This window comes from Puma concolor, chromosome E4, assembly GCF_028749965.1.
Source record: "Puma concolor isolate L17-30 chromosome E4, mPumCon1.1.hap2, whole genome shotgun sequence".
In the NCBI taxonomy this organism is placed as follows: Eukaryota; Metazoa; Chordata; class Mammalia; order Carnivora; family Felidae; genus Puma; species Puma concolor.
In genome coordinates this window covers 1,140,586-1,157,149 of record NC_141683.1, presented here as the reverse complement: position 1 = coordinate 1,157,149, position 16,564 = coordinate 1,140,586, and the positions used below count along the sequence as shown (strand labels likewise).

At 66.7% G+C, this 16,564-nt stretch overlaps 1 protein-coding gene across 5 annotated transcripts; it reads right to left on the bottom strand.

Moving 5' to 3' along the window:
• ZBTB7B (zinc finger and BTB domain containing 7B) lies at positions 1-15,343 on the bottom strand. Of its 5 annotated transcripts, none has more exons than XM_086693163.1 (4): positions 15,323-15,343; positions 15,047-15,147; positions 2,553-3,721; positions 1-2,203 (listed from the first exon to the last, which is right to left on the bottom strand). In XM_086693163.1, exons 3-4 carry the CDS (start codon positions 3,713-3,715, stop codon positions 1,738-1,740), a joined length of 1,629 nt encoding a protein of 542 aa, XP_086549289.1. In that variant the 5' UTR covers positions 3,716-3,721; positions 15,047-15,147; positions 15,323-15,343; the 3' UTR covers positions 1-1,737. The 5 variants fall into 5 exon arrangements, with proteins under 5 accessions (XP_086549289.1, XP_086549284.1, XP_086549286.1 ...); XM_086693158.1 differs by having other exon boundaries at positions 15,306-15,341; XM_086693160.1 differs by lacking the exons at positions 15,047-15,147; positions 15,323-15,343 and adding an exon at positions 9,067-9,145.
• Positions 15,344-16,564: the final 1,221 nt, after the last annotated feature.

Genomic DNA, 16,564 nt, shown 5'->3' with positions numbered 1-16,564 from the left:
TGTGAATCTTAAATTATTATTATTTCTTCCTGTCTCTTACACCCAAGGTGGGGGCAGGGGAAGAGGAGGGGAAGAGGAGAGGGGGGACTCGCCTCCCCCCCTAAGGCACTGAGTGGAGAAGCCGCAAGGGGGGAGGGGGGAGGTCACATTGTCCTCACTCTCTGGGGCTAGGCCCCAGGTCTCCCCAGCCCTGGGCTCCCCCATCACCTGAAATGCTAAGATGAGGCCCAGGGCCACCTGACCTCCCCCAACCCCAATATATTACATCATCACTTTTTAAATAGATACAGGGACTGGTCCCGCTACCCCCTCCCTGTGACACCCCCTCACTATTGGGGGTACCTGGGCAGCTGTGCAAATGGGCATGAGGGTGCATGGGAGGAAGGGAGAGCACCGGGCCCCTTAACCTGCCCCTTTTAAGGAGGGGGAGGGGCCGCCAGGCCAGGGAGGGGAAATAGTGCAAGGCAGAGCCCAGGCCGCAGGGGGGGGGGGGGCAGCACCCAGCGAGGACGGGAGGGGGGGCAGTTGCCCCCACCCCCAGCAGAATTGGGTAGTTAAAAATCTGAAACTAGATTTCAACAAGACCAACAGAAGAGGCTATGTACAGAACCGGGGTGGATTCAATCCTAAGGGAAGAGCGAGGGGGCTGCCCTCCGAGACCCCGCAGGGCGGCCGGGCCGGCAGGGGTCTGGGAGCGGAACCCCTTCGGCGCTCTCCCGGCGGCGCGCCCGCGGGTCCCCGGAGCGGCCGCCAGGGGGCGCCCGCCCGCGCGCTCCGCAGGCCCGCAGCCCCTCACCCCGTCCCCGAGCCCGCGCCGCGCCAGCCCGGGGGCGGCGTGAGTCAGGGGCGGCCCGGCGGCGGCTCCGGCTCGCACCTGGGCGGGAGGAGGAGAGGAGGGCAGGAGCCACCCGGCCCGCCCTGCCCTCTGGCCCCGGGGAGGGAGCGGCGGGAACAAGACATTCCCTGCCCGGGGACGCGGGAGGGGAGGGCAGGGCCGGGGCGGAGAGCCGAGCGGAGCGGGCCCCTCCCGCTGCCCCCAGGGGCGGGCGAGCCACTCAGGCCACCCCGCCCCCTTCTCCTCCAGGACCCCGTGACTCAGCGCTCGGAGCCTGGCGGGGGGCGACGGGGGGGGGGGGGGGGCGCGAGGATGGCTCCTTCCTGCGGGGCCCAGTCCCCCAGGCTTTCCAGCTTCTACCTCGCTTTCCCCCACCTACCCTTCCTTCGCCGCCCCCTTTGCATAATTCACTGCCAGGAAAAGGGAACAGAAACCAGGAAGGAGGGGTCTCGGAAGGGAAGGGAAGGGCGGTCCTTCACCCCCTGACGCAGCCAAAACCCCTAGGGGCATGGGGGCGGGGCAAGACTTTGGTCCCAAGCCCCCCACCCCCTGGAAACCCGCATAGCCGAAGAGGGACCCCACAAATCAGAAATACATTATTGCTTCTACTCCCCAGGAGCAGCTGGGGACAGGGACCCCACCTTTACAATAGAGCTGTAAATATAGACATACTATCCTGCGTCACTCCTTGGGAGATCACCCCAGTCTGGGGAGCCTCTACCCCAAAACCTTCTCAGCTTGGAACTGGAATGAGGGTTCTGGGGGGCACGGGGGAAGGGGCAGATCTCTGAAGCCGGGGAGGCCCAGAGCCCTGACCCCGGCTCTGTCCGTCCCGCCCACTCCCACTGCTTGGCAGCGGCGGCCCGGCCTCGCGCTGCGCCAGCCCGGCCGCTCGGCCCTCTCTAAGAGGACTCCATGGCACCTTCGGCCTGCGGCGTACTGGGTGCCCCCTCCTCCTCCTCGTCATCAGGGGGCCCCAGGGCGGCGACCGGAGGGCCGGTAGGGGCTGACTGCTCCCAGAATCGGGCCAGAGAGAGGCGGAAGGTGTCCAAGTGGCCGTTGGAGAGGTCGAGGCCCGCGGGGGACGGGGCGGCGGCGGAGGGCGGTGGGTAGTGGGGCGGCGCGTCGTCCTTGCGGCGCCGCCGGGTGCGCACCTCCAGGCAGTTCTGGCCCTTGAGGTGGCGCTGCAGGTGGTCCTCCTTGGCGAAGGCCTTGTGGCACAGGTGGCACTCGTAGGGCCGGTCCCCCGTGTGCAGGTGCATGTGGTTCTTGAGGTCGTAGCTGTGCAGGAAGCGGGCTGGGCAGTGCGGGCATGAGTAAGGCCGCTCTCCGGTGTGCTTCCGCATGTGAATCTTCAGCTTGTCGTTCCTGGCCGGGCGGGGCGCAAGGGAGCGGGTTCAGGACAGGACCCTGGCTGGCTCCTCCGGGCCAGGTCCCTGGGGTCTCGGCCCTCTGGTCCCTCTGCCGCGGGCTGCCTCTTACCGCCCGGGACGCCCTTGCTGACTGCTCCCAGCTTAGGCCGGCGCGGCCTCCCTGCCTCCAACACCAAACCTCTCCTGCCCCAGACCCACGTGCCGTGACCTTCCTTCTCCCGGCCTCCCAGTTTTGTGCGGGTCGCTCCGGTCACAGCCACACCTCCAGCCCTTTCCAGGACCACCTGCTCCCCACCCGGGGTCTCCTAACTCCCCTCTCCGCACCCCTCCCCACGGGTGCTCACCGGGTGAAGCGGACGCCGCAGACCTCGCAGGCGAAGGGCTTCTCACCCGTGTGGGTCCTCATGTGGCGGGGCAGCTTGCCCGCCCCGTGGATGATCTTGTGGCAGACGGGGCACTCCTGGGGCATCTGGGAGCGGCGTTTGCGCACCAGCTTGTCCTGGCCGTCCAGGCCCGGCGCGAGGGCGTCCTGGTGCAGCGAACTCAGGTAGGCCATCAGGTCAGGATCGATGGCGTCCTCGTCTGAGCCCAGCTCCTCTGGGGACAGCGGGGGCCCACCCCCCTGCGCCAGCCCGTAGGCGGTGGAGTACACGGGCTCCTCCTCTTCTTCCTCACCCTCATAGGCCTCGTAGGTCAGGGGCCCCTCGGGGGGTGAAGCAGTCCCGGCTGGAGGGCTGTAGCTGTCCCCCGGCCCGCTGCCCGCACTGCCACCCACCCTGGCCCCCTCCTCCTCCTCGTAGGTCACGGGTTGGCTGGGCACCGCGGGCACCTCGGGCACTAAGTGGTTCGCCCGGGCCCCCTTGGTCTGCAGGAACGCTTTCCGGGGCTTGCGGCTGCGGCGGGCCACGGGCCGAGGGGGTGGCGGGGGCGGGGGCGGGCGGGGTGCCTGCGGGGGGCTGTCTTCGCCGTCGGGAACTCCCGCGGCCGTGGCCGTGGCCGTGGCCGTGGCGAAGGCCTCCAGGTACTGGCGGGCCCGCTCACAGTCGTCCTCGTCGGGGCTGGGGGCTTCCAGGCCGCTGCCCTGCAGAATCTCCATGCAGGCAGTGATGACACACGGGATCTCCAGAAGCCGGGCGGCCTGGAGCACGGCGGGCATGTTGGCGCTGCTGGTCGTCAGCGTGGCCGTGTAGGCGAACTCGAGCAGGGCGCCCAGGGCCTCCGGCCCCACGAAGTCCAGCTCGCACACGCCGGCGCCCGCCCCCCCGGCGGCCGGCCCGCCGCCCCCGGCCCCCGAGAGGGCGCCGCCACCGCCCTCGGTGAACAGCTTCTTGAAATAGTGGCTGCAGGCGGCCAGCACGGCCCGGTGGGTGCGGTATTCGAGGCCCTGCGTCCGGATGGTGAGGTCGCAGAGGTGGCCCAGCTGGCGCTGTTCGTTGAGGCAGCTCAGGAGCTCGCTGCTGTGGTCTGGGAATGGGATCCCGATGAGGTCGTCCTCGGGGCTCCCCATCTTTTTCTGTAGGGTTGAGGAGAGGGAGAGGGTGAGAGCACTCCGCCCTGCGAGGGGGTCCGAGGAGGGAGCCGCGGGGTCGGCCGACGCTCGGCGCCGGATACTCTAAGTGTTCCTACCCATTCGGTCTTGCGCGAGCCCCGAGTCCCGACTAGCACCTTGTCTCCTCACAGACAGGGAACCCGACGCGCAGGCAGGTGAAGCGACTTTCCAAGGTACGTGCCGAACGGCGTTCAAAGCCAGGCCGTGGGCCCAAGTCCTGTTCCCAACTGCTGTGCACAGTCCTGCCTGCCTCTGGGTGCGCAGGAGCCCGGACTTGCCCACGGAACCTTCTCTAGAGGCCTGTCCGCTTCACCCGCCCCCCTCCCCATGCCTTTGGAGGAAGCACTGGGCTGGGGGACAGGACACGTGGGGAGGCTCCATAAAGTGGCCAAAGGATTCGGGGCTCAATCATCTGGGGAGTGGGGTGACAGTCTGTGACGGAGCCTCCCCACAGCCAGAGAGGCCAAGGACGGAGCCGAGACTCACGCTGGACCCAGGCGCGCTCCCGCCCGGCCATGACGTTAAATCAAGTCGCCCCCACGAAGGGCCTGGCGCGCTCACCAGGAGGCCTCCTGCACCTTCACCTTCCTCCTCCCCTCCCCCACCCACTAAAAGTTCATCTCCCCTTTTAGATTCCACCCCCCACCCCAGGCCAAAAGGGAAATACAGCTCCCAGCACACCCCCCCCCACATCCTCCCCTCCCCCAGGGGGCCAGGGAGCAGCCACCCCGTGCTGGGGTGTCGCTGGCTGGCTCGGGTGCTTCCTGCCCCGCACAGATAAGCATCGTCCCCGCCCCCTCCCCCACTGCCAATAGGCCAGGTTCCAGTCCCACCCCTCCCCACCTCGCTCCCGCCAGGCCACCACCTCTCCCTCCCTACCGGGTGGTGGTGCCCCCGCTGGCCGGTCAGGAGAGCCCCCCTCTCCAGAAGGCCGTCCCCACCCCCCCCCCCCCGCCCCCGCGCTGCCCTCTCTGAGGCACAGAGACACGGCGGCCCCCCCAAGGGGGTGGAGGGCAGGGGGGTGGTAGAGTGGGTCTGGCCTGGAAGTGGGGCGTCTGCTGCCATCTTGCTCAGTGACTTTGGACAAGTCCCTTCTCTCTGTGCGTCAGTTTCCTCAGCTGTACAAGGGGTGGGTAGAAGGCCCAAGGACTCAGCCCTTTAGCCCTGACCTTTGGTGGGTCTGGAGCCACTGGAGACAGAGTCCGGGCCTGGAAAGAGCTGTGCTCCGGACGCAGCCAGGCTTGACTCTGTGGCTGACTAGCTCGGTGGCTTTCAACACAACATCTATAGTCTCTGGGCCTCCTTCCTGGTCGACAATACAGGATAATTCCTCCGGATTCCTAGGGCTGTGGTGGCGGCTGAGTGAGACCGTGTGCTGGCCTAGGGGCTGACACACACATTCTGGCCTTGGGAGGGAGAAGCAAGGCCTCACCCAGGGGCAGATTCCACTCTACAGATGGCCTCTGCTGGGAAACAGCTTGGGGACAGCTGGGTCTCTCTCCCTCAAGTCACCCCAAGGAGTCAGGTTACTACTAGCTACATGACCTTGGGTAAGTCACTTCCTTCCCCCACCCCAGGAGGCCCGTTTCCTCGTCCATAATATTAAAGTCCCCAGGGTGGGTCCCACCGACACTGGTCAGTGTCGTCTTCGCCACTGCCAACGGCCGCTCAGCCCTGGCCACTGGGGCGAAAAGTTTTTTTCAGGGAGTTGGGGGAGTCAGGGGCCACAGATTTCCTCTTTAGAGCACAAGACCCGCATTGTCTCTGCCCGCCTCCGGGCCGGTCACCTGCATAGAAGCCTTAAGTGAGCCTCACCCATGTGTCTCTCTCTCGTAAGTTGCAAGTTGTGCCCAGATGCCCTCAGCAAGGCCCTTGCTCCCACCCTGGGTCCCCACATCCCTTCTCTCCCTGGGGGCAGCCCCAGGCCCCTTTGGTTCTCCTGTCTGCACTTTACAAACTGAACGAGGGGCAAACAGCCCCAGAACTTAGGAACAGACAAAAACCGGGTGGGCGCCCTCCTGAGCCCAAGCGGATCCTGTCCCTCCTGAGGGGGACGGGTGGGGCTATCCTCGCTGTCCATTGGCCTGGAGCTGGGCACCCGCAGGCACGTGGCTCACCCCATCCCTCTCCCTCCTTCCCTCCCCACCCCACCCATTCCTGCCGCTTGCTAAGCCCGCCTCCTTTCTCCCACCCCAGGGCCGGTCTCCGAGGCAACCTGGTGTGGCAGGGCACTGATTGGCCGACCCTGCTGTCAGGTCACAGGCTCAGGCTGGTTCACCACGCAACTCACACAGGACTTGGGCAAGGGTGGGTGTTTAACCCCTTAGGCCCAACTCCAATGCCCTTGGCCACGCGGTGGCAACGCGGGAAGGGAGAGGCAGAGGACACACGTGGGAAGGGGAGGTGTCGATAAGGTTCTCCAGCTCTGGGAGACTCCCCCGGCCCTCACCCAGGGCTCTGGCACCAATGCCAACTTAGGTGTCTCCTGGAGCTACCCTGGTGCCAACCAGGCCACGGGGGCACTCCTAGCCCCGTCATCGGGGGGCGGGGGTGGGGCACCGGTGCCAGGATGCCCACCCCACCTCGGGCACCCTTCCCACATCTGCATCCCAAAGGGCCCGGCCCCCTGACGCCCCGTGAGGGCGGCCCATCCCCACCCAGCCCGGCATGCCCCCTCTTGCTGAGGCCTTGTGGGCATGGGTGTGTGTGGAGGTTGGGGGGGGGCGGCTGTGCCAGGGAACCAGGCGAGGTCTGTTTGGTCTGTTTGCCTGGTAGGGGGAAGAACCGGGGGCCCCGCCCCATCACTCCCCCTTTCCCGCCACCCCCCCAGGCTCCCCTCACTGTCAGGCCTGCTAGACCGGCCAAGCAGGTGGGCAGCTCTCTTGAAACTGGGCCCTGAGTCAAGCCTGCCCCATCTTTGGTGGGGGGGAAGACTTTGGGGTGAGAAAGGTAGAAGGGGGCAAAGGTAGGAGCCCCATCAGGTACCTCTCCGCACCCAGGGGCACCCGCCAGCGTGTGTCCGCCAACAAGAGTCAAAAGATAGAGAGCATTGGCCCTGCTTGGAAGGGAGGAGGCTGTAACTCCTTCCGGGTGCTGACCTCAGACGGTGTCCAGTGCGGTGCTGGGGGCGCCAGGGCCACCCCTGCCGGCTGGGGCCAGGCGAGGAGAGGGGATACGGCCCCATCGGCCGGCCGATGAGTAAAGCTGGCCCCCCTTCCCCACAGCCTGCGGATTAGGGGAGTGAGGCTTAGTGTGGGGGGCAGCAGGCGGAACCGGGATTAGCGGCAGAGAAAATAGATATGGGGCCGAGACGCGGGCGCACAGAACCCCCCGCCCCCCCCCCCCACCACCAAAGGCTTCTCCAGGTGCAGCAGCTTGGGGTGAGGGAGGCTGAGACCTGGCCGGGACATCCTCGGGCCAGAGTGATGGAGGCCTGAGGCGCTTCTCAGTGCCCCCCCTCCTGTCTTGGCTGGCCGCCCCTCCCTCTTACTTCTCTCTCTTTTCTGCCCCCCCCCCGCCCCCACCCCAACTCCAGCCTCAGGTTCTCTTCCTGTTTTTTTGGAGCTAAGTTTTGCACGCAGACAGGGCTTTGGCCTGTGGCTGGACCAGGGGGGTGGGGAAGTAGGACAACGGGGCCAAAGTCCTCAGGGACCCAGGAGTCCCGGCTCCCCAGCCTCTCCTACACTTCCTGGGGCTGCTGGAACCCAGGGGCTGTGGCCATCTGGACTGCCCAGCTGGGAAGGCAGGGTAAGGGGCTGGGGAGTCCCCTGAGGGGCCGGTAAGGGCTCGGAAGGCAAGGCCCCCTGCCCCGGGGGTGCCCTGGGCGTACGGAGTCCCACCCCAGCCCCTCCAAGCGAGTGCGTGCCCTGCCCATCCCCCACACGCCGCTTCCCCCCTCCTAACCTCACCACCCCCAGCACTCACACTTCCTGGGGGCCAGGCGGGGAAGGGAGACCGCAAGCCACGAAGGGGGAAGGAGGCCAGGGGAGCTGGCTGCTTCCCGGTGCTGTGGGGGTTAAGCCTCTCCTCCCTCAAAATGCCCAATTCCCGGTGCTGTGACTCCTGGAAGGAAGGAGGCCTCCGTGCTCCCCTCCACCTTCCCTTCCCTGACATCAGGACACAGCCCTCGCCTGCCCCGCAGGGCACAGACCAACCTGGGGGGTGTGAGGGGCGCAAGATGGCAGAGATGTGGCCTTTCTCCTTTACCTCTGGGGACCCCTGCTCATCAGCCACCCCGCGCTCCTGGACCCCCTCCTTGGCCTCTTCTTCCTGTCCCCTTGCTCTTCCTGTCCCCTGCCTGTCCCCTGACCAAGACGACACGCATCCTTGCCGGCCCCCTGCCTCCACTCTAGGCATCCGTGTCCCTCAGGCCCCAGGAGCCACCCCAGCCTCTCCTGTCTCTGCTGCTTTGTCCCTCAGGTGTGGGCCCAGCCTGTCCCGCTGCTGCTTCCATTCCCCTCTGCTCCGGGCAGCACCCCTTCCCCTCTCCCCAGGCTGGTGGGCAGAGAGGGGCGGCAGCATTCCATCAAGCAGCCAGGCCTGCCTTCCAAGGCCTGGTCTTGCCATGGGATGGCCACATCCAGGGCACCCAGGCCCCGCTTCTGGAGGAAGCACAGGATCGAAATTTGGGGGCCAGCTGGAGAGGATGGGTGGTGGGGTGGGGGTGCGGAGAGAGCGGATGTGGGGTGGGGTGGAGGGGGGGACAACCCAGGCCTCTCTGCCCGTCAGAGTTTCCAGCCCTGGAGCTGCTGGGCTTTCCCCGGAGTGCCCACCCTGGGCCAGGCAACCTCGTACCTGGACAGACCCTGGCCATCAGGGTTCCCAGCAGGAGCTGCCCGGGCAGCACCGGCTCCCCTTAGGGCCCGAGGAGACGGCACAAGGTGCCAGGGTCTGCCCTGTGCCCACCCCCTCCCCCCAGCCTAGCGTCTCAGGCTGGGTAACCGAGCCGGCTGGTAACCCCACACCCGCCAAGCCGCGGGCAGAAACCTGAGCCCCCCAGCCCCAGAGGACACCCCAGCCCGATCCCCGGAGCCCGGCTCTCTGCCAGCCTGTCCAACCTCCTGTCCTGGCCCAGCGATCCCTCGGCTCCCGTAGGCCCCTTCTGCTCCCCTGTCCTCCTGGGTCCCCTAAATGCTGAAGCTTTCCCACACACCAGCTCTTCAGACCCTCAGCTCCCCACACCTTCCCAGGGAAGTTTGGACACCCTCTTCCTAGCCTGTTTTTCAGTCCCTCTCTGACCCTTGGCCAATTCTAGGCCTCCAAGCCTCCCCTGGGGCCTGATCTCCCAAGCCAGAGAAGGGCCTACTCACCTGAACGCTGAGGGGCCTCTCCGGCAACTCCTCTTGGCCCCTGGGGGGAGCAGGTTGGGAGGGGTGGGGGAGGGCCGGGCTGGGGGGGGGGGAGGTGGGGTGGCTGTTCCCCGCTCCAGCTCCCTCCTTCAAAGGGGCCGCCCACGACCTGGCCCAGCCCCTCCCCCCTACAGCCTTAACCCTCTGGGTGCTGCCCCCCCTCCCCCCCAGCTTGGAGGGAGGGGTTACCAGAGGGCTGGCAGCGTGGGAGAGGGCCTAAAGTCTCTGCCTGTGGTGCCCGAAGCCCCAGCTGTACCCACCCCCGCTCGTCCTCGCTCAGTCCCGAAAGGGGAAAAAGGTGAGCGTAGGCAAGGTAGGAGCCGGGACAGTCCAGGAGGACAGAGGTGAGGAGGAGCCACGGGAGAGGCTGCTGGAGGTGGGACCAGGAGAAGGAAGAAGGGAGGGGAGGGGACAGGAGGCGGCAGTGGCCGGGAGAGGGAGGAGGGGAACCCTGGACAGTCAGTGCCAGGGCTGACAGGTGCCCAGGTCCCAGCCCCTCAGGGCACGCGGTCCCAGAGGGGACCACGGGGAGGCCCTCCGGACTCCAGTGGTCCCCTCGGACCCCTGGGAGCTGGCCGAATTCTCCCCCCCCCCCCTCCACCCCTCCGCCTGCATGGGCCGGGGCCCTCAGGGGCTGGGCAAGGCGGCACCCCGCCCTCCCTGCGCCTCACCCCAAACCCACTCACATACCACAGCTCCTTGCCCGGGCGCCAGCCCCTGCCAACCAGGCCAGGGGGCAGCACTCATGCCAGCCCCCAATGGCCAGGGGGACCAGGGGGACGGGGCTGGCCTGAGGGGGCGGACAGATGGGGGGAGCTGAGGGCACTGAAAGAGGAAGGAGCCAGGAGGGGGCATCTGCTGGGAAGCGCCTAGCCCCACCCCTTGCGCAAGCTGCCACCCTGGCCGGTTGGGTGGGACCCGCCTGGGCCTGAGGGGCAACTCAGGAGGGCTGTGAGCCCAGAGATGGGTGGGCCACAAAGTTCCCCTCCGACTCCTAGGGTCTCTTATTCCTGGAACAAGGGGTACCCTAATGTTCCCTAGATGCGAGGCGATCCAGGCCCTCCCGGGACGGGGAGGACCACAGAAATGCCCCCTAAAACACCCCTCCCCTTTCCCCCCAACAGCTGCTGGCTCAGTGCCGCTGGCCTGCTGCCCCTCACCGGCTCCCGGCCCGGCTGGCACCTACCCACCAGGATGCTGGCAGTCCTGCCCTCCTCTCCCTCCTACCCCCCTGCTCCCGGTGCCCCGTGCCAACTGTGGGCCTGGGGTGGGGGAGGGTCACCCCCGTGCCTTGGTGCCAGTCAGGCGGGTCCGGGCCCCTAGGTGCTACCGATAAGGCCCAAGACCCTGTTTTCGAGCCATCTCCTCAAGAGGCAGTGCACAAGTCAGGGCCTACACGAGAGCCCAGGAGACTGTGGACAGCCTAGTGAACGCTCATTGAAAGCTCCATTCCCCAAAGTGGGTGCCAGCCTCCCAGCATTCCCTCTGCTTGGACATTTGCTTGGGCACCAAAGTCCCCACAATTCCTGAGAGCCTTGGTGCCCGCAGCCTGCAAGAGAGTGGGGTGGGGCTGCTCTCTGCCCTTTGATCCCCATAAAGGCGGGGAACCAGCCTAGAGGGCAGGGGGCAGGGAAGGGGCCCCTCCATTTTACCCCTGCCAGGGGCAGCAGGGCAGGGTGGGGGCACCTCTTGGGTGGGGCCCTATGGTAAGAACGGTAGCCTGTCCCAGCAGAGGAGAGGGATGTTAATCATGGGTACGCGGTGTCATGTGGGCACAGGACGGTGAGAACGGGGCGGGGTGGGAGATGCAGAGGGTACCCACCTTCCAATTCATGCCTGTCCTGGCTTTTACTCTCATCTTGCAACGTTTCCAGACTTAACCAAAGTGAGAGAGCAAAGAGGACTACATCTCCCAGTATGCACCACGATCGCTCTGCATGTACCTTGGGAGTTGTAGTTCCCAAGAGAAGTCCTGCGTGCTCTTCCCCAGAGCCTTGCTGATGGGGACGGGAGGGCAGAGCAGAGGACTTGGTCAGAAGTCTCTAAGGGGACTGTGTTTGGAAGAGGTAAAAGGTAGGAGGTCCACGGTGGGGCGAGAGGACCCCTTCTCCCAGGCGAAGGGGAGGAAAGGAGGAAGGAAGGAGGAGAGGATGTCTGTTGAAAGGGGCATATGGGTGGGGAGGAGTTGGGGGGGGGGGTGGAAACAGGAAGGAAACTGAAGCCAGAGACATGAGGTCGAAAGCAAAGGCCTGGTGGAGCCTGACTCCGAAGCCTGGCAGGGACTGGGAAAGCATTTCCCCTGCCATTCTGGTGGCCTGGGGGCTCTAAGAGGAATTAGTGATGTCAACTGATAGCTGGCTGGTGTGCTTGTTGGGGTCACTGGCTCCATTTGCCTGCCACAAGCCCTCTTTTGCCTGGGGCGCTTTTCAGCCTCTGGATCTGGCGCAGGTATTTGCTGGCTGGAGAAATCTGAAGGCTGACTTGGTTCTGGGATGATAGGAGGCGGAGGAAGAGGATGGGGGAGGTCAGGGCCAGGCCTGATGGGGAGTGTGCTGGGGGGGGGTCCATGTGGGGTTAGGTCCAGGTGTGAGGTCAAGGAATCACGCTGGCAAATGAGGACGCTACCTTCCAGGACCAAGGCCATGGCAGCTGGGAGGCCTGGGCGAAGAGAGGGCTGGGTCGCCAAGGCTACCAGCCTCCGCCCACCCCAACCAAGGGATGCAGTGGAGAGGGCAGCCCTCTTCGCTTTCCCTGTGGAATTTGCTAAAGGTAGCTTTCCCTCTGGGCCAGGCAGCCTTGAACGTTAAAGGTGGCAACTCAGGGGTCAGATGTCAGCTGGGTGTCTTTCCTTAGTAGGGGGTGGAGGTCAGAAGTGGGCAGAGGCTCTGTTTTGAGGCCACTTTGTCTGGGCTCCCCAAGGCTCTCAGATAGATGCTTACAGGCCCCAGCTAAGACTCTTGCCGAGACCTGAGTGTGGCTGGGGCGGGGGTGGGGGGGAGGTCTTCCTTGCCCCTCCAAAGCCCTTGATAGTGGACGACAGTCGCTCTAACCCCTTCCCCCCAGTCCCCCAGGCCCGCCTTGGCGCTTAGCCGCCTGGGTGTTGGCAGGACTAGGGGTGGGGGGGCAGCGAGGCAACTTCAAACTGTCCGGGCAAAACGTCAAGTTTACTCACGAGTTTACTCAGCAGAAGGAGGGGGAAGAGGCTAGAGCGACACACCCCATGCCAGGGTCCTAGCCATCTCCTCTCCCCACCTTCCTCCCCCCCTCCACTCTTCTCTTCAGCCCTAGGCAGTAGGCATAGGCCCCAAGGCCTGGTGGCCAGAGAGCCTTAACTTTCAGAAGGTCAAGGAACCAAGCAGGCCGGAGGCAGGAAGCCCCGAAGCAGGTCCAGAGGCTCCGTCAGAGGGCAGTGCCCTGCCTGGAGCCCATTTACTACCCGGTCTTAGGGCCTTGGCCTTGACCAGAAGTGGGTCTCTCAGCCACCAAGAAGGGGGCAGTACCAGGCCAGGCTTCCTCCATCCAGGCAGTCCCCCGGGCAGTGACTTCTGACCCCAAATGGCCAGTCCTAGGCTGCGCCTCAGGCAGCATGGTGCCATCTGGGCGGCCATAAGATCAGGGGCTGGTCTGCTCCGTCTTGGCTTGGAATGGGGGGCCAGCACCCTATCTGACCTACTTCCCTTTCCTCCCCACCTGCTTTCATTCTCTGCTTCTCTCCCCCAGCCTTCACCGTCCCCACCCCAGAGGCGCTCCGCCCCCCCCATGCCCGCTGGGCCCCCTCCCCCACCCTTCCCCAGGGTGCCAAGTGCAGGCACACAAAGGGCCTGATGGTGCATTGTTAGCCCAGCCCCCGCTGCCCGCCGCGCCCTCCCGGGGCGGGCACTAGGCCAAGGAGGAGCTGGGGGCCCTGGGTGCCAGGGGGCACCACGGGGAAGGAGGAAGAGGTCAACACCTGTCTCCCAGACACTGGGGTCCACAGTAGCCAGAGCTTCGTACTGATGAGAGTGCCCTATCAGAGCAGGCCTCGCTCCCTGACACCTGAACCTAGTGGGCACTGCTCTCCTCCTTCCCCAGAGCCCCCTTCGGGTGGCAGTGACCGCTTTCTGACCCCTGTGTGAAGGCTGGGGGGCGGGTGTGGGACTCAAGGGAGGGGACAGCGTCTGGGGGTGCCGGCGGGCTGCACCATGCCTGCGGCAACCGTGTAACAGAGGCGCGCTGGGGGAGCTGGGGTCCCGGGGGCCGGGGACAGGAGGCACCGGCGGAGATTTCTTCTGGTTTCATCAGCTGCTCCAGGGGGAGCCCCCTGCTCTCCTCCCCAGCCACCAGTGACAGGGAGCACTCCCTGCCACCCAAACTCAGTCACAGCCACGTCCCTGTCCAGCCCTGCACCACACTCCTCGCACCCGCTCTCCCCTCCCGGCCTGGTGCCCACTCCATGCCGGGTCTGCCAGGCAGGTACAGGGGTGACCAAACCAGTCGGTGGGTGCCGGGGAGCAGGAGGCAACCCCGTAATCCTCCAGGCCTCACCCCCCTACACACTGCACCCTCAGGGAGCAGAGAGTTCCCATCCTGGTTTAACCCCTCACAGCTCAGTCGGGCTCCCCCTGGCCCTGACCAACTGCCTCCTCCGCCAGGAATAAGTTGGGGGAAGGGGGACTCTCTGCGCTGACTCACTCCCATTCCCGGCCGCAGCTAGGGGGTCTGCGAGGCGGGCGGGTGGGGGTCAATTCAAGAACGCCCTCCACCTGGCCCGGAAGCCAGGACAGCCTGCTGGTCTCCCCCTCTCCTCAGCACCCACTTCCGGTGTCCCAAACTAGGTCAGCGGCGCTCGTTTCCTGTGGGTCAGCTAGCACCCGCGCCTCTGCCCCTCCCCTGCTCCGGACCCGGGCTCCCTGCCCCCCCCCCCCAGGGCGCCCCGAGGTCTCACCACGTCTCAGCCGCCCTTTGATACGTGGGGGTTGTGCGGGGCGGGGGGCAGGGGACCCGCCCTCTCTCCAAACACCAGCAGGGCCGGGGCGCCTGGGCAGGCACGTGTCCGGGCACAACCCGCTGCCCACGCCGCCCCCCCACTCCCGCCCCCCCCCCCCCCCCCCCCGCTCTGGCCGGGACACGTCGCTCTCTTACTTGGGGTGGGGTGGGAGGAGAGAGCGAGAGCTGGGAATGGAAAGCGGCGCCCCCCACCCCTTTGAATGGCAGCCCTCTGTCAGCGGCGCTGCCAGTAGCTTCCACGACTACACAGTAGCGACCCCCACCCGGTGGAGGGGCAGGTGCGCGGGCGCCTCCCGGTCACCCACCCTCGCTGTCGGGTTCTAGGGGCCTGGGCCGGCTTGGGAAGGGTGGCGGCGGGAGCGGCGCCTGGAGGAAGGGACGGGGGCCCAATCGGTGTCGCCGGGACGTTGCGGCCGAGCCCCGCCACGGGAGAGGGAGCGCGGCTCCGGAGGCGCAGGAAACCGAATAGTCCAGCCGGTAACTTTCCCCCCAGCCGCGGCTCCTCCTGCGCTACCCCCGCCCCCCGTGCAACTGGCCCGGGTCCAGCCCACCGCGCCAGGGGGCGCGGGGGGGGGGGGGCGCCGTGTCCTAGTTAGAGTCCGTCAGCCTTTCCATTCCCTCAGCCCGCGCGGCTCGGGGGTCTCCCCTCGAGTCACCGGGGACACTGGGGGAGCGCTCGGCGCCGCCTCACCCTCTCTCCATCCCGGAGCCGCCAGTCTGCCTGATCCCAGAAGTGCGGAGAAAGTTTCTGGGGACCCTCCGCCCACCTTTTCTCTCAGTTAAAATCAGTTCCAAAGCGTCGGGGTGCCGGGAAGGCGCAGGGAAGGGGAGTGGTGGGAGTCTGGTCTGCATGCGTGTGCGTGGGGGGGTCCCACTTCCAGGACAGACGAAGGACACTGCAGTAGTCTCGCGTCTGGGGGACCCCGAGCCGGCGACAAAAATGGGGTACACTCACCTCTCCGCCTTCGGGTCCGCGGGCCGGAACTGCTGAAGCACCGGGTGTGGAGAGAAGCGCGTCCCCCGCCGGGCCCGGGGGCTTGGGGCCCTGCGCCGGTCCTGGTCAGAAGGCCGCGGTCAGTCGCTCGCCGCTCTCTGCTGGGGGGCTCCTCCTCCGCAGTCCTCGGCCTCCTCCTGCCGCCCGCCCCCCCCCTCGGCCGCCGAGAACCGTACATTCACCTGGCTCCCACCCGCCCCCCCCTCTGGGCCCGCCTCACCTGTCCTGCTGTCTCACCTGTCCTCCCGCTGGCTTTCCCCCCATCCCTCCCCTCCCTCCCCCCGCCCCCTGCCACCCCCCAAACTCCCCCCCCCCAACCCTTAGCAACACCCTCTGTCACTTCCTGGTTTTTCACCCGCCCCCCCCCAGGGCCCCCTCCCTCCGCCCAATAAGGATATAAACTTCAACCCCTCGGTCCAGCCAGTCCCCGCAGGGCGCAGATGGGTCCCTCCCTCCCTTTTCGCTCTCTTCCTCCAAGCTTTTACTTCGCTCTCCGAGCCTGGCCCACCCTCCTCTTTTTCCCTCCTTCTTTCCTTCGGTCTCTCTCTCCCTCCACCTGCCGCGATCCCTCTCCCCCTCCCTCTCCCGCTTTCTCCTCTAGCCCCTATCTCTCCCAGTCCACCTTAACTCGAGCTCCGCCCCCGACCCCCATCCAGCCCTCCGCCGCTGCTCCGCCCCACCCCCTGTACTCCACCGCCCAGTCCGCCCATTGGCCTGGGCTCCCGCCCATCTCAAGTGGGTCCCGCCTTGCGTTCCGCCAGGGAGGGGGCGGAGTCGAGGGGGCGGGCCTGAAACCTGGAGGAGGGAAAGGGGGAGGGGGCAGTGTCCGCAGTGGCCCGGGAACCGAGCGCCCCCATCGAGGGCTCTCACAGTCCGTGAGGGGCTCTTGTGCGGTCACCTCCTCGGGAGGGAAGGGTAGGAGAGGTTAGAGACAGGCTAGGTGGGGGTGAGGCGGGGACTTCCAGGACCGAAGGAGGGGGTCCCGAGAGGGGCTATAATCAGGTCAGTGCCCCGGGAGGTAGGGGGAGGGGAGCCACCAGGCCACCAGCTTCAGCTCCTACGCCCCACCCCGCCTCCGAGGGAGCGGGGGAGTGGAGGCTGCGGGCACCCTGCCTCCCTCCCCACGCGTGACGGCGCCCCGCGGGGAGGGAGCGGCGCCCTGGGCAAGCGGCCTCTGCGCTCCAGCCGGTGCCCGCTGCGGCCTTGGCATTGTCAGAGGGGAGGGGCCGGGGCCGCGGCGGGGGAGGCGGGGGGGGGGCGGCGCGCTCTCGCTTCTGCACCCCGCCTCCATCCCGCCTGCTCCCTAAGTGGAGAAACTGAGTCTCTGCGAAGGAGGGACCCTCTCGACAGGGACTCTCTCGGAGACCCAGGTGGCGAGGGGAGCCTGGGTGTTTCAGGATGTGTATGTGGGTTCGGGGGGGGGGGGGGACAGAATGCGTACTTCAGCGCCCCCACAACTGAGGAAGGTGGCCGGTGGGG

Coding starts and splice junctions, on each gene's coding strand:
- ZBTB7B (XM_086693163.1), bottom strand. CDS start 3,715: ATGGGGAGCCCCGAGGACGACCTCATCGGGATCCCATTCCCAGACCAC. Junction 2,204..2,552: donor TGCGGCGTCCGCTTCACCCG/GTGAGCACCCGT, acceptor CCGCCCGGCCAG/GAACGACAAGCTGAAGATTC.